We start from the raw sequence: 24071 nt of genomic DNA on the forward strand, positions 1-24071 counted from the left end.
CCTGGGAACCCTGCAGCCATATGGTATCAATGTGGACTTCACCAGTTTCAAAATCTCCCCTTCCCCCACTGCATCCCTCAACCAGCCCAGTTCATCCCCTCCCCCCACTGCACCACACAACCAGCCCAGCTCTTCCCCCCCACCCACTGCATCCCAAAACCAGTCCAACCTGTCTCTGCCTCCCTAACCGGTTCTTCCTCTCACCCATCCCTTCCTCCCACCCCAAGCCGCACCCCCAGCTACCTACTAACCTCATCCTACCTCCTTGACCTGTCCGTCTTCCCTGGACTGACCTATCCCCTCCCTACCTCCCCACCTACACCCTCTCCACCTATCTTCTTTACTCTCCATCTTCGGTCCGCCTCCCCCTCTCTCCCTATTTATTCCAGTTCCCTCCCCCCATCCCCCTCTCTGATGAAGGGTCTAGGCCCGAAACGTCAGCTTTTGTGCTCCTGAGATGCTGCTTGGCCTGCTGTGTTCATCCAGCCTCACATTTTATTATCTTGGAATCTCCAGCATCTGCAGTTCCCATTATCTCTGATCACAATTGCAATAAATGTTTTTATATAATTTTGTCATTAGCTGAAAATAATGGCTTTAAGTATCAGTCAGCTGGGGATGGTGTGTAGCCATAAAATCTTTAATCAGTTAAGGCCATCACTTATTGCCTATCCCCATTTGTTTTGGAAGAAATGGTAATGAGCTGCCTTCTATTTAATGAACAGTGCAGAGAAATTTGTCATCATGTTTTCTGTAGTAGTTTTGTACAACTGTATGACCTACAAGGCCATTTCAAAGTTCAGAGTCAACCCAAATAGCTGTAGGCCTGAACTCACTGAAAGAGCACACTTGGTAAGGGCAGATTTTCTTCCTGTGTTTATGTTAGTGAACCAGGTGGATTTTTACACCATTCTGCGGTTTTGTATCTCAGCTGCTGACAGTAATTTTTTTGGTTAAGTAAATGAACACTCTCACCACTATATTGAGATTTGAATTCTTGTCGGATCATTAGTCCTTGATTATTTATAATATATCCAATATCACCCTAAGTGCTAAGATTTGATCGTCATCAATAAATGATCTTGCTATGCTCGGTCCATGTAGAAGAACTGAAAATTTGCTCTGAAACAGATGGGTGCCAGGATCCCTAACACATCTGTGTTCAAATTGAGCATGGTGTTCTTGGTAACAACCATGTTGACACATTGATCTAAAAGTCTTCTGAACACTACAGGGATAATGGGAACTGCAGATGCTGGAGAATCCGAGATAACAAAGTGTGGGGCTGGATGAACACAGCAGGCCATGCAGCATCTTAGGAGCACAAAAGCTGACATTTCAGGCCTAGACGCTTCTTTCTGATGAAGAGTCTAAGCCTGAAATGTCAGCTTTTGTGCTCCTAAGATGCTTCTGAACACCACATTCAGGTTTTAAACAAAGTTGAAAGAGATTCACTTTAATTCCTTTGATTTTTGAACCAAGAAAGCTTCCACATAAAATATTACTTTCACTGATGAGTACAGGTTGCTATACTGCCCTTGAAAAATCTTTTGTTTTTCCAACACTTCAAAAGTGATCTAAATTGTTGATGTTTTTCTCTGTTTTGTAGGTCATGCCCGAATACAGGATGTTGAATTTTATCACAGCGGACAATATGGTTATCTAAGTTACTTTGACCCACGATATTCTGTGTCTTTCCTCAACCTTGGAGAGGTTTGTAACAGAATGTTTTAAGCAGGTCCTATTTTTCATGCAGATTGATTTACTTGTGTTTCTGACAGGTTGGGCGTGCATATTGAGAATTGAGATATGGCATTCCTCACCTGCAGAAATGAATCTGCCACACTGACATTTTTGTCAAATTTTCTGATATTTATCCAATCACTTGAGGCTTTGTGGGGAATCTTCCACTTGGTCTCCAGTTTTTTCCAAAAGACGGGGAGTAGCTAAATAGCCAGGGGATAGGCAGACCAGTGTGCTAGTGCTCCTGGCAAACCTGGAGACCCGTTATGTAGAGAGGTCTCCCCAACCCTTAACAATACTGTTCTGGTGGTCTGGCTACTTAGTGTTTGTGAATTGTTTAGGAGGTGGCTGTTAGGGAAACCTTTAAGCTGAAGCGCCCTCTCAGTTACTTTCTGTTCATTGCAACCTGCGGCTGCTCTTAAGTTAATCAGCGTCTTCTTAAGCATTTAGCTTTGAGCGGTTATCGGCTAACCTTAATTCCTCAAATGTGTGTTCTATGCCAAGTCCTGGTCGTTGTCCTCAAAGTGAAAACTTGGCCCTCGGTACCACTGATCAGAGCCACGTCCACACTGGGGAGGCCCAAAACAGACTTGATGACCACTTTGGGAATCCTGTCATTCAGTCAAGCATGGTCCGAGTTTCTAAATGTTTGTCATTTTAATTGCCTACCTTGCTCCCAAGCTGAGTTTTCTGTCCACAGCCTGCCGCAGTGTTCCAGTGAAGCTCAATAGAAACTTGAGGAACAGCACCTCAGCTTTCAACTCTGCACTTTACAGCATGTTGGACTCATGCTGAGTTTAACAACTTTAGATCATATCCACTGCCTTTATCTTTTTCATTTCTCTTTTATTTTCTAATTCTGTCGGTTTTCTACTCTTATGGCTTATTATTTATCACTTCACATTTCATGCAGGTTCAGAGGTTTTTTGTAGCAATTCACCTCATAAGGATGCAACCAGTTTTATTCACTTTTATCCTGTAAAGGGGCTATTGCACCACAAACCTTTTGATATTTAATCACCTCTGTCGTCCGCTTTATGCAAAGCTTTCAGTTTGTTGGATGTAAAAAAAACCACACACGCAGAAACAGGAGGACACAGACAGGCAGACACACAAGCGGACATTGGTACATATAGACACACACACACACACACACACACACACACACACACACACACACACACACACACACACACACACACACACACACACACAGTTTTTTTCAAGAATGACCCCCTCAGCCTGCAGCATTAACTTTGTCTGTCTCTTTCTCATTACAGATGCTGCCTGACCTCGCTCACATTTTGCTGTCATTCTACATTTCCAGTATCTGCATGATTACAACCCTGAGTGGAGTTCAAACATGAGACCCCTGATGGAGGGTCTTAGAGTGAGAGAGAGCGTCGGGAGGAAGGGGTGTCCACAGAGTCAGAAATCTGTTTCCCTAAATGGTTTTTAAATTGATGGATTCTGTATTTTTACTCAGGACAAAAGAACATGTTTGAGGTTCATTTTTCAACAACTCGGGACCTGGCATAAAACAGGATGAATAAGGGAGGTGGAGGTTAACAAGATAGAAGGGCATATTCCCCAAGATCAGTCAATGACTTCCAAAGTCATATTGATCCTCTTTGATATCATAAGAAATGGATTAGGCCCTAATTGATTGACGGTGATTTATTCCAACTATCTCTTTCCAGATTGTAGAAAATGATTCTTACATTCGTGGGTGTGCTTTTCATCAAGGATTTGCTCCTGCAATAGGTGTCTTTGAAACAAGTGGCCTTGATATCGATGATAATGTCATTTGTAAAAGTTCTGATGGAGGTAATCATATCTCAGCATGTTAATAAATGTAAACGATGTTAACATAGAACAGCACAGGCCCTTTGGCCCACGATGTTGTGCCGAACTTTTACCCTAAACCTAAGGTCTCTCTAACCTCCACCCCTACCTTGTACTATCATCCATATGCCTATCTATTAGACACTTAAATGCCCCTAATGAGGCTGACTCCACCACCCTCTCCGGTAATGCATTCCACACCCCAACCACTCTCAGTAAAGCACCTACCTCTGATGTCTCCCCCATATCTACCACCTTTCACTTTAAAACTATGTGCCCTTGTAAAAGCTACCTCCACCCTAGGAAAAAGTCTCTGGCTGTCTAGTATCTGTACCCCTGATCATTTTGTATTCACCTATCAAGTCACCTCTCATCCTTCGTCGTTCTAAAGAGAAAAGCCCTAGCTCTCTCAACCTTTCCATGTAAGACCTTCCCTCCATTCCAGGCAACATCCTGGTAAATCTCCTCTGTACCTTTTCCAATGCTTCCACATCTTTCCTGTAATGAGGCAACCAGAACTGGACACAATACTCCAGATGTGGCCGATACAGGCTTTTGAATAGCTGGAGCATAACTTCACGGCTCTTGAACTCAATCTCTCTATTAATGAAAGCTAACACACCATACGCCTTCTTAACAACTCTATCCACCTGGGTGGCAGCTTTCAGGGAACTGTGAACATGAATCCCAAAATCATTCTGCTCCTCCACACTGCCAAGAATCTTTCCGTTAACCCTGTATTCTGCTTTCAAGTTTGTCCTTCCAAAATATATCCACCTCCCACTTTTCAGGGTTAAACTCCATCTGCCACTTCTCAGTCCAGCTCTGCATCCTATCAATATCTCTTTGCAACCTAGAACAGCTCTCTGCACTGCCCACAGTGTGACCCACCTTCGTATCGTCCGCGAACTTGCTAATCCACCCTTCCACTCCTTCATCCAAATCATTTACAAAAACCACAAATAGACAAGGACCCAGAACAGATCCCTGTGGTACACCACTCGTAACTGAGCACCATGTTAAATATGTTCTGTCCACTACCACCCTTTTTCTTCTAAGGGTCAGCCAATTCTGAATCCAATCTGCCACATTTCCCCCTATCCCATGCCTCCTTACCTTCTGCATGAGCCTACCATGGGGAACTTGATCAAATGCCTTACTTAAATGCATGTACACCACATCCACTGCTCTATCTTCATCCACGTGTTTGGTCACCTCTTCAAAGAATTCAATAAGGTTTGTGTGGCATGATCTACCCCTCACAAATCCATGTTGACTGTCACAAATCAAACTCTGCCTGTGCAAGTGATCATAAATCCTATCTCTCAGAGCCCTTTTTGCTCTCCACTGAATTAAGACTAAGTGGTCAATAATTTCCGAGGTTATCCCTATTCCTTTCTTTGAACATGGGAATGAAGTTTGCCTCTTTGCAACCTTCCGGCACTATATCCATGGACAGTGAGGACAAAAAAATCCTCGTCAAAGGCCCTGCAATCTCATCCCTCACTTCCCACAGAATCCTTAGATAAATCCCATCTGGCCTGATATCTTTAGCTATCTTCAACTTCCTCAGAATTCGTAACACATCTTCCTTACTAACATCACCCTCCTCTAGACTACCTGCCTGATTCACACTGTCCTCCTCTACAATTCAGTCCCTGAATTGATGTTGAATTATGTGTGAAGTGTAAGACAGGCACGTGAAACTTATTTTGTTCTCCACGATGTGGAATCGTTTTCACGCATCGTTACATCATTGAATAAAGCCAAGACCTGCTGTAAAGCATTTCAGTTCAGAATGTTGATGAATGTTACTTGTACTCTTATTGAGTACAGCATCAGGGAAATCGGGAGTCTGCAAAGAGGTACAGATAGTTTAACTGAGTGAGCAATAATTGGACAGATGGAATATTTTGTGGAAAAATGTAAACTTGTCTACTTTGGCAGGAAGAATACAAAAATAGCATGACTTAAATAGTGAGAGTGTGCAGAATTCTGGAGAGTTCAGGGAGATATTGTATGTGAATCACAGTTAGTCTGCTGGTGTAGCACAAGACTAGGAAGACAAATGTAACAATGCAATTTATTGCAAGGGAAAAATGTATAAAAGCCGATAAGCTTTGCCACATTTATACAGGATATTGTTGAGACCACATCTTGAGTAATGTGTACAATTCTGGTCTTACTTTAAATAAGATATAATTACATTAGAAACCGTTTAGAGAATGTGCACCCAACTGATTCCTTTGGTAAAGGGGTCACCTTATGAGGAAAGGCCTGCATGTTAGAATAACGAGAGGTGATCATTATTGACAAATATCAGTTCCTGAAGGGATTTGACAGGGTGATGCTGAGAGGAGCGTTCCTCTTGCGGAAGAGACTAAAACTAGGGGACACAGTTTGAAAATCAGGGACAACCCATTTAAGATGGAGATGAGGGGAAATCATTTCTCATAGAGGGTTGTTAGTCTATGGAATCCTCTTCCCCAGAAAGCAGTGGAGACAGTGGTCAAATATTTTTGAGGCTGAATTAGATAGTATCTTGATGCACAAGTAAGTCCAAAGTTACGAACAAATGGGTAGAAGACCACAAAAGCAGACCATGATCAAATCAGTCATGATCTTATCAAATGGCAGAGCATGAGGGACCTACAACTGCTCCTAATGTGTGTCTGTTTATGTATGCAATGTATGGTTTGCAGCTGGACATCAATTGAATGTTCTCACTTGTCCTAGGTATCATATTAATGGGCGACAGGAATCGGGCAAGAAGGAATCTGGTGGCTCTCTCTTTGTGGTCTTCAAATTCCAATTCTTGGACTGCAGCAATTGAGGTCAAAACGATTGCATTTAATAAAAGAGAGTGAAGTATATTTAACCAAATTGTTCTTTCAACAGTGGAGAATTCAATTTTATTTTACCCCAAAGTGAGTCATGACCTGCCATTGTCCATTCCACTGTAGGTTGTAGGATGGGTGCTGTAGGAAACATACATCACACTCAATTAACTGATCTTTGTGCTTCAGGCCAGGTGTGTTATTCACATTCATGACCATTGCTCAGAAATCAATGACAAAGTAACTGTTATAAAAGGAATCACACAATCAAGTTTCCAACTGTCCAGTGGTTGTCATCTGGACTTACTGACTGGCCACAATGCTACATGATGGTCAGAACCTCTTTACCAAGTGTCACATGCCCAAAATGATCTCCAGGTGTCCTTAAGAAAACCTTCCTCTTTAATGTGAATCATATCACTTGAGTGCGGAGAATATATATCTAAATGAGGCTCTTTCTCACAAAATTGATGGACTGCCAACATAACAGCCTTCATGATGTTTTAACAGTTTAATTTGGTACTTTATCCTCAACATTACAAAAGTATCTCTTACAGCATCTCACTTGGTTCAAATGATCCTGCTGCTACCTTTCATACAATTTTTTTTCTGCCTCTCTTGTTCTGACTAGTTTGATATTTACCCCTCAGTTGGGATATTGCTGATTTATCTGCATTTTCCTCTTCTCCCCATCCACCCAACTCATCTCCCATATCAGCCAATCCCAACTGGATAATGATCCCAAGGTGTAGTTACTCTGATGGAGAACATGCCTCGAAGCAGACTCATCAGGCTTGTGGGGAACTAGAATGATTAGCCACAGTGGTATCCACAAAAGGCAAGTTACAAAACCCAAGGGGAGAACGTTGTCCTTCTCACCCTGTTCAACAATATATGACAGTGATAGGTTCAGACTGGGCAGCAGTGAGAGCTTCTCCACTTCAGCATTTTTCAAAACATGATTCAAGGATGTTAACCTTCTGCTCTGCACTCTCTGACCCAGACTCCACGTGGCCATCATGACCTGTACACTCCAATCCTGACCCAACAGCCTTCTATCCTACATCATAGTTCAACTGAATTTTTAGAAGTTTTAAGAAGCATCAAGAAAGAAAGACTTGTATTTTTATATAGCACTTTTTCATGACCAACAAATGCCTCAAAGGCCCTTACAGTCAATGAAGTACTTTTGTAAGTGTAGTCACTATTGTACTGTTGAAAACCTAACACCAATCTATGCACAGCGAGCTCCCACAAACAGCAATGTGAGAATAGGCAGATTATGTATTTTGGAAGACTAATTGTGGAATACATACACTAGAGAGAGATTCTCTTGTCATCTTCGGGGTAGGGCAATGTGATCTTCTACAGCCATCTGAGCAGGCTGGTAGACCATTGGTTTAAAGTCTCATCTGTATGACCCACATCTAAGAGGGCAGCACTCCCTCGATACAGCATCAGTTTTGAGTTTTGTACTCAAGCCCGGGAGTGGAAGCTAAATCCAGAACCTTGTGACTCAAGAAGGGAGAGTGCTGCTCACAGAACCACAGCTGAGGCTCAGGCGCAGAATTTCATTCCCGAGGCAAGAAGTATGAGTTGACAGGTTTCCAAAAACACCACTCCAGCCTCAGGAGCCACTCCTTTCAACTGAACTGTTATTGTTCAGGAAAAATGGGGTGGTCCCATAGCCCTCAGACACAGACCAGAAGTGGCCTCACAAGTACCAAATGCTGAAGCAGCTTTGTTAAGTAGACCCTCTTTGTTCTGAGGAAGTAACTGAGATGAGATTCCAATGTTAGGCCCTCTCGCCCTCACCCTGTCCCCATGTCATCTTAAAATCAGCCCCTATTCCCCACATAACTCCATGACTCCTTGCAACCTCTATTCCAACTCACCCAATATGCACCAAAAATCCACCAGATTAAACAAAATAAAGGTGTGAATATCTAGTCCAGTCTTCATTGTATTAAAACATTTAGTTTCATTTATGAAATCCCATTCAAAATTAAGCACCAAGTGCTTAATTCTTTATAAAAACAAACTCTTATTCATAACTCTACATCAAAAACGGATAATTCTTTGGTTAAATTTTTTGAGATGTCAAACATACCATGAACTTGGACCTCCCTGCTGGCACACTTAGATTTTGTGGAAAGCATTTAAACATTTATAAGGAAACAACAATAACCATTGAGGAAATGTCAATGGGCAGTGATTATATCTGCTGGAACAGAGATATTTCAACTCTCACTGACACAGTCAGAATCCTCATTTCTATTTTATTTTTAAGGGGATGGAGATTCAAATCTCTTCATTTTGTGATAGCTCTGTAACGTTTGTCCACCCTTCATAGAACCCCCTCAGTGTGGAAACAGGCCCTTCGGCCCAACAAGTCGACACTAAACCTCAGAGCATTCCACCCAGACCCACCCCCTTATAACCCACACACCCCTGAACACTATGGGCAATTTAGCATGGCCAATCCACCTAACCTGCACATTTTTGGACTGTGGGAGGAAACCGGAGCACCTGAAGGAAACCCACACAGACACGGGGAGAAATGTGCAAATTCCACACAGACAGTCATCTGAGGCTGGAATCGAACCCAGGCCCCTGGCACAGTGAGGCAGCAGTGCTAACCACCGTGCCACCCTTCAAGGCTATTACCTCTGCACTGGAACTTAGTAACTTCCACGTTGTGTTCAGGTGAAAACTTCTGCTCCAGCAAAAATGAGGTCTGTACTGAGTTCAAAGTGTCCTGCTGGGTTTGGTTTGGTTTCCTCAGGTGTCACACCTTGCTCACTCTCCCCTACTAAAGTACACAGGATCTGTCAAAATGGGAATGAGATTTATCGTTTGGAATTGGTGGTGTCACCCACCATTTTTAAAGGTTTGCAGAGTTTCCCCAGTTCCGCGGAAATCTTGCCCTCAGGTGCAGACATTGCGACAAAGTGGGTGTATAATGTAATAAATGTTTGGGGTTGACATTGATTGTGTAGAATGGCCTGTGTCGTTGTTTTAAATTCTTTGTATGCATTTACGTTCTACACTGTTCAGACAAATAAAAACACTCCCCATTATCTACAAGATGCTGAGAAGTTTATAATTGGATTTTATTTATTTTACAGGTAGCTCAAGGCACTAATGTTGTGCTACAAGAGAACATAGTTGCAGGATTTGAGAAGGCTGGTTATCGAATTAATGGGGAACCATGTCCAGGTAAGACTCAACCTCCGAGACATCTGCACTCATCTCGTATCTCCCACTCCTGTGACATTGACATTATTCCACTAGGCCCAGGCAAACAGCCTGCACTTGTGTCATGTATATGGGGCTGGATGAGCAACCGAGAAGTTGTGAGTTCAAATCTTGGTGAGAGTGTAGAGTCACCAGTAAGATACCAGGGTTTAAGGAGTTACAATACAATGCCCCACGTCCATTGACACTGGCACTTGGTATGTACCAACCTCTAAGCACCTTCATGGCACATCTCTGAACCACTTACAGGAAGCTGCAGCACTTTGTGCAGCCCACGATGTAGCATCAATGATAGCTGTCATTCTAATGCTGCAGCAAGGACAGTGTGTGCTCAGGGACACGTACTCACCCCATGGACTGGACCAAACTGCATAGCTGAGCAGTTCACTCACTGTCATAGCACTCACATGGAGCCTACATGGATACTCACAGTAACCCTGATTTGCATTGGGCTGATGATTGGTCATTTTTTCCCTGTAACCAGAGATGCCAGGATCACATTACTCCAGAGATAATGGGAACTGCAGATGGTGGAGAATCCGAGATAATAAAATGTGAGGCTGGATGAACACAGCAGGCCAAGCAGCATCTCAGGAGCACAAAAGCTCCAAGATAATAAAATGTGAGGCTGGATGAACACAGCAGGCCAAGCAGCATCTCAGGAGCACAAAAGCTGATGTTTCGGGCCTAGACCCTTCATCAGAGAGGGGGATGGGGAGAGGATTCTGGAATAAATAGGGAGAGAGGGGGAGGCGGACCGAAGATGGAGAGAAAAGAAGATAGGTGGAGTGGAGAGTATAGGTGAGGAGGTAGGGAGGGGATAGGTCAGTCCAGGGAAGACGGACAGGTCAAGGAAGTGGGATGAGGTTAGTAGGTAGGAGATGGAGGTGCGGCTTGGGGTGGGAGGAAGAATCCCTATTTATTCCAGAACCCTCACCCCATCCCCCTCTCTGATGAAGGGTCTAGGCCCGAAACGTCAGCTTTTGTGCTCCTGAGATGCTGCTGGGCCTGCTGTGTTCATCCAACTTCACATTTCATTATCTCACATTACTACTGTTTTGGTTCACCATATCGCTGGGATGCAAAGCCAGGAAGCTTGTCATGGTTGCTAGTACGCCTCAGTCAAGTCTAGTGAGATAGCTGAAACAAAAACAAATTGCTGAAGAAACTCGGCAGGTCGGGCAGTATCTGTGCAGAGAGAGCAGAGTTATTGTTTTGAGCTCCATGACCCTTCTTCAGAACTGAAGCAGCTGGTATTTGTTCAGGACGTTCTGGTACAGTTAGCTGAGGGCAAGTCTTTGTTGCCACTTCAGGGGCTTGGACATGGTCAGCCATTCAGGGTGGGCAGAGTCAGGATGCTGTCCACATAAGAGGTCAGGAGTTAAATGTCATACATCCCACCAACCATCTTGGCTTTTTCTACCCCACTGGGATCTCTTTCCCTCCTTGAATGAACGCAGGGCAAGGTAAGGTGTGGAAGTTTGCAGCACAACAGTTATTTTCCATGTAGCAGGGGAGGGGTCCTCACTGAGTGAGTAAGCAATACAGAGGCCTTGCAGGGTTGGCATTGGCAGGGGTTGGGGAAGAGAAATTGAGTGAGGGAAGACGTTACAAGAAGTAGTGAGAGCGGTGGCGCATGACCCTCAGTGGGAAGTGGGATTAGTTACAGTGGGTGTGAGGTATCAGAGTGAAGATGGTGGCACTCACGCTGGTGGAATTGAGAAGAACATTGGCCTTCTTTGTACAAAGCTGACCATTCCTTCAAACAGCTGAGACTACGTTAACCTCAGACAAGGCTGGTATGGCATAGCATTGTTGCCTCCGCTGCTGCTCTTAGGGCAGGAGGAAGCCATGTCTCTGTACCACCCTATCAGCAGGACATTCAAGACCCTGCTTGGGCCAAGTTGGCACAAATAATGCTCTTAAATGGCATATGGCGCCATACAGCAATGTGCCCCCTACCCTTTGACTGATGACTGCTGACAACCATAACATGCTGCCTGCATGTTTCCTGTCTGCACCAAACAATAGATTGGGAAGGGTAAGTGAAAATGAATGAGTCCTAAGAGACCAAGCAAGTTGTCTGAGATACAGCCTGCTCCAGTCCATGAGGTGGGTCTTGACTCTAAACACAAACTGACCTAGCAGCTGATTTGCAGTGAAAAGTGCCAGTGAACACCAAAGTACAACATTAAAGAGCAGAACTAATTGTAAATGGACCAGAGATGTACCTTGCAATCACACAGAGGTTAATATTTTCCCAATGCCAATTCCATCTATGATGGGGGAAGAGGAGAGCAATCTCTGCCCACAGAGAGTGCCCTGAGATGTTGGTGACTGCTGTCTGAGATGGAGGATCAGCAGCAAGTGGTGAACTGGTGAACCGCTCTGATTTTCATATGGCAATTATTGCCATCAGGTTTTGATCCAGTGGGTGGGAGAATAGACAACTGTAAATAACACGAGATTAGTTAATAATAACATACCCAGCCATGCAAACAAGCTCTTCACCAGTCACTAGAAAGATTCTTGTCTCATTGCTCAATACTTTGTTAAAGAATCATGTGTTTTGCTCATAACTTTGAGAATCTCATTGCTGCTGATCTCACCCTACTTTCTCAAATCTCCCACCAATGTACAAGTTGACTGGGAAGATTCCTTCCAAAGCTGCACGGCAGTGTTTTCTACAGGTGTATGATAACTTCCTTGTTTTTGGTCTCATGCCTTCCTGACTAATCTCTTAAACAATCCTTCCACCTTCAATGATTTTTGCTGCTATCCACAGGTCCACTGCTCCTGCATCCCTTTCAAATTGTGCCCTGGCCACATTCTCCCTATGAAAATGAATCACTTCGCACTTCCCTGCATTAACTTTTAACTGTCTCTTGTCCATCCATTCTGACAGATTCCTTTACATGTTCTCTAGTTGTGTATTGTCGCAAACATCCGAATCAACCTTTCTGCCTCTTTACTCTAAACACAGTAAAATTAAAACCTTCAATTGCTTCAAAACAGCTTCAATTGTTTCTAACCAAAGTTTTGAATAACCAATCCCAGGCTATGCAAATAATCCATTCCAGACACCAGTTTGCATCATAAACAAAAGATTTAGCAGCTTATGAACAATATAGTAACTTTAACCGGATGAAAAATTGAACAACAAAGTAATCCAATTGGTCTATGTCATAAACCCAAAAACATGTTATCAGGCCTATTCACTTAAAAGACAGACAGACAAACATGATTAAGGGATATAGAAAAGAAAATAGCAAAATGGCCAGATTATTTGAGTGGTTTTCACAATGCATAGTCCCACAGGCAGAGGTGATAGTTTCTAAAGATGTTGGTCATTGTCTTTATTTGAGTAAGCTTTAAAGATGACAGTAATAATTACAAGAGAGAGTAGGAACTGCAGATGCTGGAGAATCTGAGATAACAAAGTGTGGAGTTGGATGAACACAGCAGGCCAAGCAGCATCAGAGGAGCAGGAAAGCTGACGTTTCGGGCCTAGACCCTTCATCAGAAAAGGTCTAGGCCTGAAACATCAGCTTTCCTGCTCCTAAGATGCTGCTTGGCCTGCTGTGTTCATCCAGCACTACACCTCATTATCTCAGTGATAATAACTTTGTTTTCTATCCTCTGAGCTTCAAAATGCTGCTCATGGCAGGTGAGACCGGGTGCTCTCAAATCATTATGTTATAGCATCAATAGCCAGATTCTTTCTCGCAGAAACACAGTCTGAAATGCAATAGACTGACAATCTTCTCCATGGGGTCCCAGTTAGCATTCAGTATTTGCTATCAGTTTGAGCATAACGTGTTTTCCAGACTTGTTAGAACCTGTTCTCAGGTACTGACCTCATTAACAGTCAACTTCTGCTATCTATTTGAACATAATGCTCTTTCCTGGTGACAAAGTATCTGCTGAATCTTCCAGGTATGGCCTCACAAATAAACAAAAAATGTTTAGTCTGTCTTCCATTTTAATAAAAAATTATTGACAGTCCAAATATAACTGTAGCATACAGTTCCCAGTTCGCAGCTCCAAACCAAAATCCCTAAAATAATAAAATAAAAATAACAAAATATTGGTGAGGATTTAAAAACCCTTACTCTGATTCTTGATCATTAATATTCATCAAGGAGAACAGAGATCCTAAAACCAGCTCTTGAAACCTTCACTATAAACCTTCTTCCCATCCAAAAAAACAATTTTTTCATTATTGTCTGTCCTGTCACTTAGCCAATTTCATCTCCTTGTACCTACTTTTCCTTATATTCCATGAGCTCTAACTCGCAGGTCTGTTGTGCATCACTATATCAGATGGTTTTTGGAAATTCCTGTACACCACATCTCTCTTCAACCCTCACAGCACCTCATTAAGAAATCAAGTAAGTTAGTTAAGCATAATTAATCTTTAACAAAACCATGTCAGACTTCTTTAATTAACTGCGTTCATCTGAGTGATTAACTTTGCCCCAGATTATGTTTATTATTGTGGGATTAGATGTTATTATAGTAATGAGGAAAGTAAAGCTCTTGGGGCATTTGAACATGAAGGTGAAATGAATTCTCTCCCATACTCACCTTATCACCACCTTACTGCTGTGCATTGCATTAAGACCAGGATACGCTCAACTTAAGGTAGCCGTTATTGAGCAACTTTATGTACACTTCCCCTGTAGAGAGGGCAATATGACAAGTGCTTGGCTATGAAATAAACAACAAAAAGGAAACAACTTGCAACTATGTAGCAAATTTAATGTTGTAAAATATCTGAAGGCTCTTCACCTGACCTATAAAAACATCAAGCCACTCGATAAGCTGCTGGAACAAACTATCAAAAGCGTGGTTAAAGGTAGAGGGAGAGAATTCAGGACTTAGGTGTGGATGCCTGTGGTACAGTGATTAAAACTGGACATAGCCAAGAGGCCAGAATTAAGTGAGCTCTAAGATCACAGAGGCTTGCAAATCTGAGATTTATGAGATAGGGAAGGCCATAGAAGATTTGGAAACAACAGTGAGAATTATAAAATTGAGGAATTGCTTAACCAGATGCCAAAGTAGGTCAGTGAGCAGAGGGGTGACAGATCTGTTGTAAACTAACACATGGCTGCTAAATTTTGAGTGAACTTAAGCTTGTAAAAGAAATGAGCCATCAAATGAAATTATTGTCTCCTTGTCTGCAGAGCAATCAAACCCTGTTGACGCCTGGTTTAATAATGAGGCCCATGGAGGACAGTTTGGTATTTACATGAACAAGGATGGCTTTCCCACTTGTAGCCTTATCCAAGGATTCACTATCTGGAAATGCTGGGAATTTGGAATATACTTCCAGGTAAAAAAGTACTGTCATTTCTTTTGGAGCTCTGCATCCATGTCATCTGAAAAATGTCAATTCAGTGCTGTTTTAGACAGTAAATGATATTCATTAATCTAAGTAGACACTTAGTACCTCATGCCGAATGTTTGGTGAAAGTAGATCACTCAGACAAAGTCGCTTGGCTGTGCATTTGCTCCTCTACAAACAAAACAAACATATTCAAGCATTGGAATAGCACGAGCTGCCGATGCTGTAGTCAGAGACAACACAGTGTGGAGCTGGAGGTGTACAGCAGGCCAGGCAGCATCGGGGGAGCAGGAAAGCTGACGTTTCGGGTCAGGAAAGGTCCCAACCTGAAACGTCAATAGTGCAATTGTTTGAAATTTGGCATCCTTGTGTTTCCCCTGATGAGTGCAAAAAGAAAGGCCATGGTAACGTGTTTAATTTTTCATCAATGTGCAGAATGACTGTAAAATGAAATTTACAATAATGGTGAAATAAATTGTAGGGGAAAATTCATTAAGCTTTAACAAAACCGCACCCATATTAACTCAGTTGGTGACATTGTAATGAAGCAAAGTGCAGACACAACAACAATTTGTATTTCTATTGAACGGGTATAAGATCGTGGTATATGGAACAACTTGCCAATGGCATGAATTCACCAGAATGATGAGACACACAGAGTACGTTTATGGGAGGCTTTCCTTTTAATTCCCTTCAGTTTATAAGGTTGAGGGATGATTTAATTGAGCAGTTTAAAATGCTGGTCAGCACTTGTTGGGGTAAACAGAGGAATTATTTCCTGTGGTATAGGAGATTTTTCTTTTATCCTTTCATGGGATGTTGGTATTGGTGGACAGTCCAATCCTATTTACCCTGGGGAAGGTGTGGAGGGAGTTCCAGGATTATGACCCAGTGACACTGAAGGAACAAGGATATATTTTCAAATCAGGATGGAGATATACTGAAAAGAGAACTTGCAGGTAGTGGTGTTCCCATGTATTTCATGGTCTGTAAGGTTTGTAAATTTGCAACGTATTCTTGAAGGAGGCTTTGTGAGTTAGTGCATCCTCTGTCCAGCGGGACACAATTTGAACTTTACAAAATACAAACTAACACATTTTTATTTTATTTCAGACGGAGAGATCCGTGCAAGTCTTCAATGTGACTCTGGTGGAGAATAAATTGAGTATTTTCTCAATGGTTTATGGATCCTTAGCATCTGTACCTGAGATATCGAACAAGAGCATTCTTATTAGTGTAGGCTATCTTATTCTGTTGCATTACCACTGCTGAACATTCAACTGTTTACATTCATGCTGTTGATTTGGAAGATTTACAGAAATTTATCATGGTCATTTTCATATAGACGAGAGTGATTTATAACTTGTATCTGTCATTTAGATATCATTACCTTGTAGGATGTCCTATGGTACGGTGGATAATGTGTCTGACTCTAAACCAGAGATTTTAGGTTAAAGTCCCACTCCAGGACTTGATGGTCATGGAAGTTGTATTCATAACATTGTAAATCCTCCAAACACAGGCCATTGACTAAGAGTGGGAGCAATTCCTGGTCAAGATAATAAAATGTGAGGCTGGATGAACACAGCAGGCCAAGCAGCATCTCAGGAGCACAAAAGCTGAAGTTTCAGGCCTAGACCCTTCATCAGAGAGGGGGATGGGGTGAGGGTTCTGGAATAAATAGGGAGAGAGGGGGAGGCGGACCGAAGATGGAGAGAAAAAAAGATAGGTGGAGACAGTATAGGTGAGGATGTAGGGAGGGGATAGGTCAGTCCAGGGAAGACGGACAGGTCAAGGAGGTAGGATGAGGTTAGTAGGTAGATGGGGGTGCGGCTTGGGGTGGGAGGAAGGGATGGGTGAGAGGAAGAACAGGTTAGGGAGGCAGAGACAGGTTGGACTGGTTTTGGGATGCAGTGGGTGGAGGGGAAGAGCTGGGCTGGTTGTGTGGTGCAGTGGGGGGAGGGGATGAACTGGGCTGGTATGGGGATGCGGTGGGGGAAGGGGAGATTTTGAAACTGTTGAAGTCCACATTGATACCATTAGGCTGCAGGGTTCCCAAGCGGAATATGAGTTGCTGTTCCTGCAACCTTCAGGTGGCATCATTGTGGCACTGCAGGAGGCCCATGATGGACATGTCATCTAAAGAATGGGAGGGGGAGTGGAAATGGTTTGCGACTGGGAGGTGCAGTTGTTTGTTGCGAACTGAGCGGAGGTGTTCTGCAAAGCGGTCCCCAAGCCTCCGCTTGGTTTCCCCAATGTAGAGGAAGCCACACCGGGTACAGTGGATGCAGTATACCACATTGGCAGATGTGCAGGTGAACCTCTGCTTAATGTGGAATGTCATCTTAAAGCCTGGGATAGGGGTGAGGGAGGAGGTGTGGGGACAAGTGTAGCATTTCCTGCGGTTGCAGGGGAAGGTGCCGGGTGTGGTGGGGTTGGAGGGCAGTGTGGAGCGAACAAGGGAGTCACGGAGAGAGTGGTCTCTCCGGAAAGCAGACAGGGGTGGGGATGGAAAAATGTCTTGGGTGGTGGGGTCGGATTGTAGATGGCGGAAGTGTCGGAGAATGATGCGTTGTATCCGGAGGTTGGTGGGGTGGTGTGTGAGAACCAGAGGGATCCTCATTGGGCGGTTGTGGCGGGGGCGGGGTGTGAGGGATGTGTTGCGGGAAATACGGGAGACGCGGTCAAGGGCGTTCTCGATCACTGTGGGGGGAAAGTTGCAGTCCTTGAAGAATGTGGACATCTGGGATGTGCGGGAGTGGAATGCCTCATCATGGGAGCAGATGCGGTGGAGGCGGAGGAATTGGGAATATGGGATGGAATTTTTGCAGGAGGGTGGGTGGGAGGAGGTGTATTCTAGGTAGCTGTGGGAGTTGGTGGGCTTGAAATGGACATCAGTTACAAGCTGGTTGCCTGAGATGGAGACTGAGAGGTCCAGGAAGGTGAGGGATGTGTTGGAGATGGCCCAGGTGAACTGAAGGTTGGGGTGGAAGGTGTTGGTGAAGTGGATGAACTGTTCGAGCTCCTCTGGGGAGCAAGAGGCGGCGCTGATACAGTCATCAATGTAACGGAGGAAGAGGTGGGGTTTGGGGCCTGTGTAGGTGCGGAAGAGGGACTGTTCCACAATTCCTGGTCAGCCATGTGACGGATTGCAATTTGAGCTTATACCATGACTGTCCATAGTTCCAACATGCACATAAAAGCGTATGATACCACAGCAACTCTGGGGTCCTCTTGGCTGCACCATGGGTAGGGATCGGAATGGTATTAATAACATAATTGGCAGTTCCGCACAGACACAGACGACTCTCTGAGGTCAGCCCGTAGCTGACTGTACAGTCCGATGCAGATTCCGCAGACTCTATCACTCTTGAGGCAAAAGGTGATCACCTGAAGGGGCGGGTAAAGCATTGAGGTGGCAGCACACTCCTTACATTGTTTTTGCCTGGCTTCTGCTTTTTCCCAACAGCAAGTCTTGACGAACAACTCCCCTGATGCTCCTCCTGTACTTTGGATGGCCTTGGGTGCCTGTGGGAATGCTGCACTTCCCCAGTGAGGCCTTGAGAGTATCACTGCCGAGTTTCCTCAGTCCACCTGGGGCTCGCCAGCCATTTCAGAGCTGTGAGTGGAGCATCGGCTCGGGGAGTCCCATGTCAGTCATGTGGGTGATGTGTCCAACCTATCACAGCCAATCGAGGGTGATCAGTGCCTCGATGCTGGGGATGTTGGCCTGGTCAAGGACACTGGTGTTGTTGCATCTTTCTTCCCAGTGGATTCATAGGATCATGCACCGGCAGCATTGATGGCACTGCTCCAGCACCCCAAGGTGTCTGCTTCAGACAGCACATGTCTCAGAGCCATATAGGAGGGTGGGAACCACCACAGCTCTGTAAGCCATGAGCTTGGTGTGGGATCTGACGTAGCTGCCCTCTCTGATGAAGGGTCTAGGCCCGAAACATCAGCTTTTGTGCTCCTGAGATGCTGCTTGGCCTGCTGTGTTCATCCAGCCCCACACTTTATTATCGTAGCTGCCCTGGAACATCCTTTTTCCTCACACAGCCAGAGGCTGCGCTGGTGCACTAGAGGCGGTGCTGGGTTTCTTTATCAATAACTTCAGTTACCTGTAGGTCTGCCCTTTCCCTTCTGAGTGTGATTGCTGTTTTACACTAAGAAATGCTATGTACCTCAGACTTATCAGTTCTGGGATCACCTGATCCTTCTGGCCAAGCCAGCCTTGGGGTTTCCTGGTTAAGTGACAAACGGAGTTTTTGTAGTTATTGAGGATGACAGCCTTGAGGGCAGACCAGAGGCTGTTGAAATCCTGTGATCGGTGTTTCCTCAGCCACTAGTTTTGGGGAGAGGAGCTGGTTGTGTGAAGCTATCGTTTCTGGGTCTTGGAGTGCCTCAGTGTTGAACTTCTTTTGGCACTGCTTCTGGTGACTGTGCTGCAAGAGGGTTATATTTATGTTGATCCTGAATCAACAGTGTGTTGGTGTTGAGAAGGTTGTGTTTGTACATTTAGTCAGCAGAAGGGTGCCGTTTGCTTCCCTATTCCCTCTTTCCCGATTACATCACCCCCCAAAAAATCTACACTTTTGCCGACTCTGATGCTGAAGTTGCCAAAGATGATTAGTTTGTCCGCTGCAAGGACCAGTGAGAGAGATTAGTCAGGGCTGGAGCAGAATTCCTGCTTGTTCTCAGCTGCTGCATCAAGCGGTGGTACATGTGGCGAATACTGTGATATACTGCTTCCGAGTAAAGGTGAGTCAGAATGTCGTCAACATTTGCTTATTCCACACAGGCAGTCTTCGAATCAGACCACCATCAGTTTTGATGGTGAAGACAACTCCATGGGTGCTGTTTCAGAGATAGTTGGATACTGATTGTGGATGATCAGCCATGATCATAATGAATGGCGGTGCTGGCTCGAAGGGCCGAATGGCCTACTCCAGCACCTATGGTCTATTGTCTATTGTCTATTGCCGATGCTGGAGAATCTGAGATAACAAGATGTAGAGCTGGATGAGTATAGCAGGCCAAGCAGCATCAGAGGAGCAGGAAAGCTGACATTTTGGGCCTAGATGCTTCTTCAGACCCTCCTTTTCTAGAAGGGTCTAGGCCCGAAATGTCAGCCGCCTTGCTCCTCTAATGCTGCTTGGCCTGCTATGCTCGTCCAGCTCTACATCTTGTTATCCATGGATGCTGTGCTGTTCATGGGCCTTGCCTTTCCAGAAAAAGCTGTGCCCACCACCTGGATCTCTGAGCTGTCCTTCCCCTGCCCACCTGCCCAGTTTCACTCAGAGCAGTGATGTCAAAATCGTTGTGCCTCAGCTCGCGGCCAATGGTGCCAGTGTGGTGTTTTGCTGTGGCATCGGCAGGACTGCTTATAACGGTCCTGCCATCGACATCCTGAACTTCAACCTGAGGTTGTGGAAGAAGCCTATGTGGGAGTTCTTTTAAATGTAGAGAAACCATCACACACCGCCCACCACACGGGCTTAGCAGCACAAGGGTCTCAGTGCTAAGGTACTGGGGTGGGGGTCCAAGACCACTGGAGACCAGGCATTATTGGTTGCCTTAGACTGTCTGCAGAGTTGGGCACTGGGCAGTACCTCCTGCTGCGGCAGTGTGAGGTTTGGGGTGAGGACAGCTGGATGAAGAGAGGATGAGAAGTGTTGCTGCTACCATTGTGCTTTTAATGTGCTGATCACTCTCAACCTGTGATTGGAAAATCACTGGGCTGTGGTGGGAAGGAGTTTATAAAAACACTAAACTAGAACGGAGGTCCATAAAATTACAAAACTGAGCAGTTTATAAAATTACTGGGCTAGCAGGAGTTTTTATAAACACTGGGCTGAGAAGGTGCTAATAAATTACTGGGGCCTTATAAAAAACACTAAGCTGGGGCTTACATAAATACTGGGCTGGGGAGGGGTGTTATTAAATTACTGGGGTTTTTTTATAATCACTGGGCAGGGGTTAGGGGAGTGTTACAAACGCTCACAGTTTCAGAAGGGGCCGAGCAACTGTTTAACTGCCTTCTGATCCTGGCTGGAGGATGCCCTCAGCTCAGGTGCTGTCTGATAGACACTGACCTTTTGCAGGCCAATTGCCGTGGGTTGTGCACAGACAAATAACATGGGCAGGTCACCGACCTATCCCCTTGTCCTACCCCTCATGGGATTTGTGGCGATGAGGGGTTTGACCAGACTAGCGGCAGAAAATAGAACATAGAACATAGAACATAGAACAGTACAGCACAGAACAGGCCCTTCAGCCCACAATGTTGTGCCGACCATTGATCCTCATGTATGCACCCTCAAATTTCTGTGACCATATACATGTCCAGCAGTCTCTTAAATGACCCCAATGACCTTGCTTCCACAACTGCTGCTGGCAACGCATTCCATGCTCTCACAACTCTCTGCGTAAAGAACCTGCCTCTGACATCCCCTCTATACTTTCCACCAACCAGCTTAAAACTATGACCCCTCGTGCTAGCCATTTCTGCCCTGGGAAATAGTCTCTGGCTATCAACTCTATCTATGCCTCTCATTATCTTGTATACCTCAATTAGGTCCCCTCTCCTCCTCCTTTTCTCCAATGAAAAGAGACCGAGCTCAGTCAACCTCTCTTCATAAGATAAGCCCTCCAGTCCAGGCAGCATCCTGGTAAACCTCCTCTGAACCCTCTCCAAAGCATCGACATCTTTCCTAAAATAGGGCGCCCAGAACTGGACGCAGTATTCCAAGTGCGGTCTAACCAAAGTTTTATAGAGCTGCAACAAGATCTCACGACTCTTAAACTCAATCCCCCTGTTAATGAAAGCCAAAACACCATATGCTTTCTTAACAACCCTGTCCACTTGGGTGGCCATTTTAAGGGGTCTATGTATCTGCACACCAAGATCCCTCTGTTCCTCCACGCTGCCAAGAATCCTATCCTTAATCCTGTACTCAGCTTTCAAATTCGACCTTCCAAAATGCATCACTTTGCATTTATCCAGGTTGAACTCCATCTGCCACCTCTCAGCCCATCTCTGCATCCTGTCAATGTCCCGCTGCAGCCTACAACAGCCCTCTACACTGTCAACGACACCTCCGACCTTTGTGTCGTCTGCAAACTTGCTGACCCATCCTTCAATCCCCTCGTCCAAGTCATTAATAAAAATTACAAACAGTAGAGGCCCAAGGACAGAGCCCTGTGGAACTCCACTCACCACTGACTTCCAGGCAGAATATTTTCCTTCTACTACCACTCGCTGTCTTCTGTTGGCCAGCCAATTCTGTATCCAAGCAGCTAAGTTCCCCTGTATCCCATTCCTCCTGACCTTCTGAATGAGCCTACCATGGGGAACCTTATCAAATGCCTTACTGAAGTCCATTTTACACCACATCCACAGCTCGACCCTCATCAACCTTTCTAGTCACATCCTCAAAAAACTCGATAAGGTTTGTAAGGCATGACCTACCCCTCACAAAGCCGAAGAAGAAGAATTATTATTAAGTTCTCTCAATGCTTTTTTTTGTCTGTTGTGTCGATCAATAAATGTAATAGGGGAAAATCCAGAATCAATAGAGGCAAAAACCAAATGAGCTGCGGATGCTGTAAACAAGGACCAAAAACAGAAGTTACTGGAAAAGTTCAGCAGGTCTGGCAGCATCTGTGAAGAAAAATCAGAGTTAGCGTTTCCGGCCCAGTGTCCTCTCAGATGGACCTGAAACATTAACTCTGATTTTTGTTCACAGATGCTGCCAGACCTGCTGAACTTTTCCAGCAATTTTTTTAATAAATGAGGGTCACCAAGAACCAATCCGCAGGAATAATACTTCAGTGAGTGAGTGGTTAATCAGTGCAACAGGGTTCTGAAGGAGAGAGTGGGCTTACTGATTCATTCAGATGTAAGTTGGAGGGATTTCCCTGAGAAAAGTACATTTTGGGAAGAGGATTGAAGTAATTTGAGATCTAACATGTGGCGAGGGGAGAGTGTTTCAGGAGAAGCAGGCGGAATATATGCTTCCAAAACTGTTTACCACTGGGGGGTGGTGGGTTTCCTCATGTTACAGACTCGCTGGTAAAAAATTTATCACTATCTCCATTATGATGGTATTATTATATTGCCAGTTTGGTGGAGGGTGATCCAGATGGACCTTGGTCTTTTACTATACAATAATCTTCCGTATTCCTGTCTGTTTGTCCCTAGAATGCCTTACTGGTAGGAATTAGTCCCACCTTCAACTGCTCAGAGTTACAACCTGATGATTCTACTCTGAGTGAGACAAAGGCCAAGCAGAATTTTAGAAAAGCTTCAGGTAAGGGAAACCTGTTTCAAACAAAGGATTGACACAAATGTAGTTTCTCCAGGAAAAATCGTAGAACGACACCACCAAAGAATAAAGCCATTCATTCTCTTCAGTTTGCGCAAGCTCTTTCAATCAGTAACCCAGTTTATCTCACTGATTACATCTTTCCCTGGATCACTGCAACATTTTTCTTCTTCAGATATTTATCCAATTTCCTTCAGAAGGTAAATGTTGAACATTTTGCCTCCACTGTTTTTTATCAATCATTTTAAAACTGATTACCCTCTGGTTATCAAGCTTTCAACCATTAGAAACGGATGCTGTGCCCCAGTGTTCTCTCTCTTAACGCACCGTCTTTGAAACACTGCCATATATTATTTATCAACTCTCCTCATTCTTCTCATCAAAGAGTATCACCTCATACCTTTCTGAGTTGGATTACATTGGTTATGCATGCACCCATCCCAGCAGGTTAGGCTTGTTACCACATTCCTGACTGTTTACTGTATGCCCATGTTTCATGCCATCTGCAAGTTTCAAAATTGTGCCCTGTACCCCTGAGCCTAAGTCATTAATGTATATCATAAACAGCAGTAGGGACTTCATCTGTGTTGTTTCTACTAGTCTGAAAAGCAATCATTCACAACACTGTTTTCTACATCTTTGTATCTATATTGCAACATCCCCATTCTCTGGACTTCACTTAGGCTAACATTCCTGAAGGGTAAGAAATGC

The 24071-nt window shown here is 44.4% G+C and overlaps 1 protein-coding gene across 5 annotated transcripts in view; it reads left to right on the top strand.

Moving 5' to 3' along the window:
* The window catches only part of pkhd1l1.1 (PKHD1 like 1, tandem duplicate 1), a 267609-nt gene that overhangs the window by 203555 nt on the left and 39983 nt on the right, over positions 1–24071 (top strand). For all 5 annotated transcript variants that reach the window (XM_059645764.1, XM_059645760.1, XM_059645761.1 and 2 more), the window contains exons 61-67: positions 1610–1713; positions 3444–3570; positions 6325–6422; positions 9554–9644; positions 14873–15021; positions 16147–16269; positions 23237–23345. In XM_059645764.1, coding sequence (XP_059501747.1) covers positions 1610–1713; positions 3444–3570; positions 6325–6422; positions 9554–9644; positions 14873–15021; positions 16147–16269; positions 23237–23345 — 801 coding nt within the window. The remainder of the gene's footprint in view (positions 1–1609; positions 1714–3443; positions 3571–6324; positions 6423–9553; positions 9645–14872; positions 15022–16146; positions 16270–23236; positions 23346–24071) is intronic.

This window comes from Stegostoma tigrinum, chromosome 5, assembly GCF_030684315.1.
Source record: "Stegostoma tigrinum isolate sSteTig4 chromosome 5, sSteTig4.hap1, whole genome shotgun sequence".
Classification (NCBI taxonomy): domain Eukaryota; kingdom Metazoa; phylum Chordata; class Chondrichthyes; order Orectolobiformes; family Stegostomatidae; genus Stegostoma; species Stegostoma tigrinum.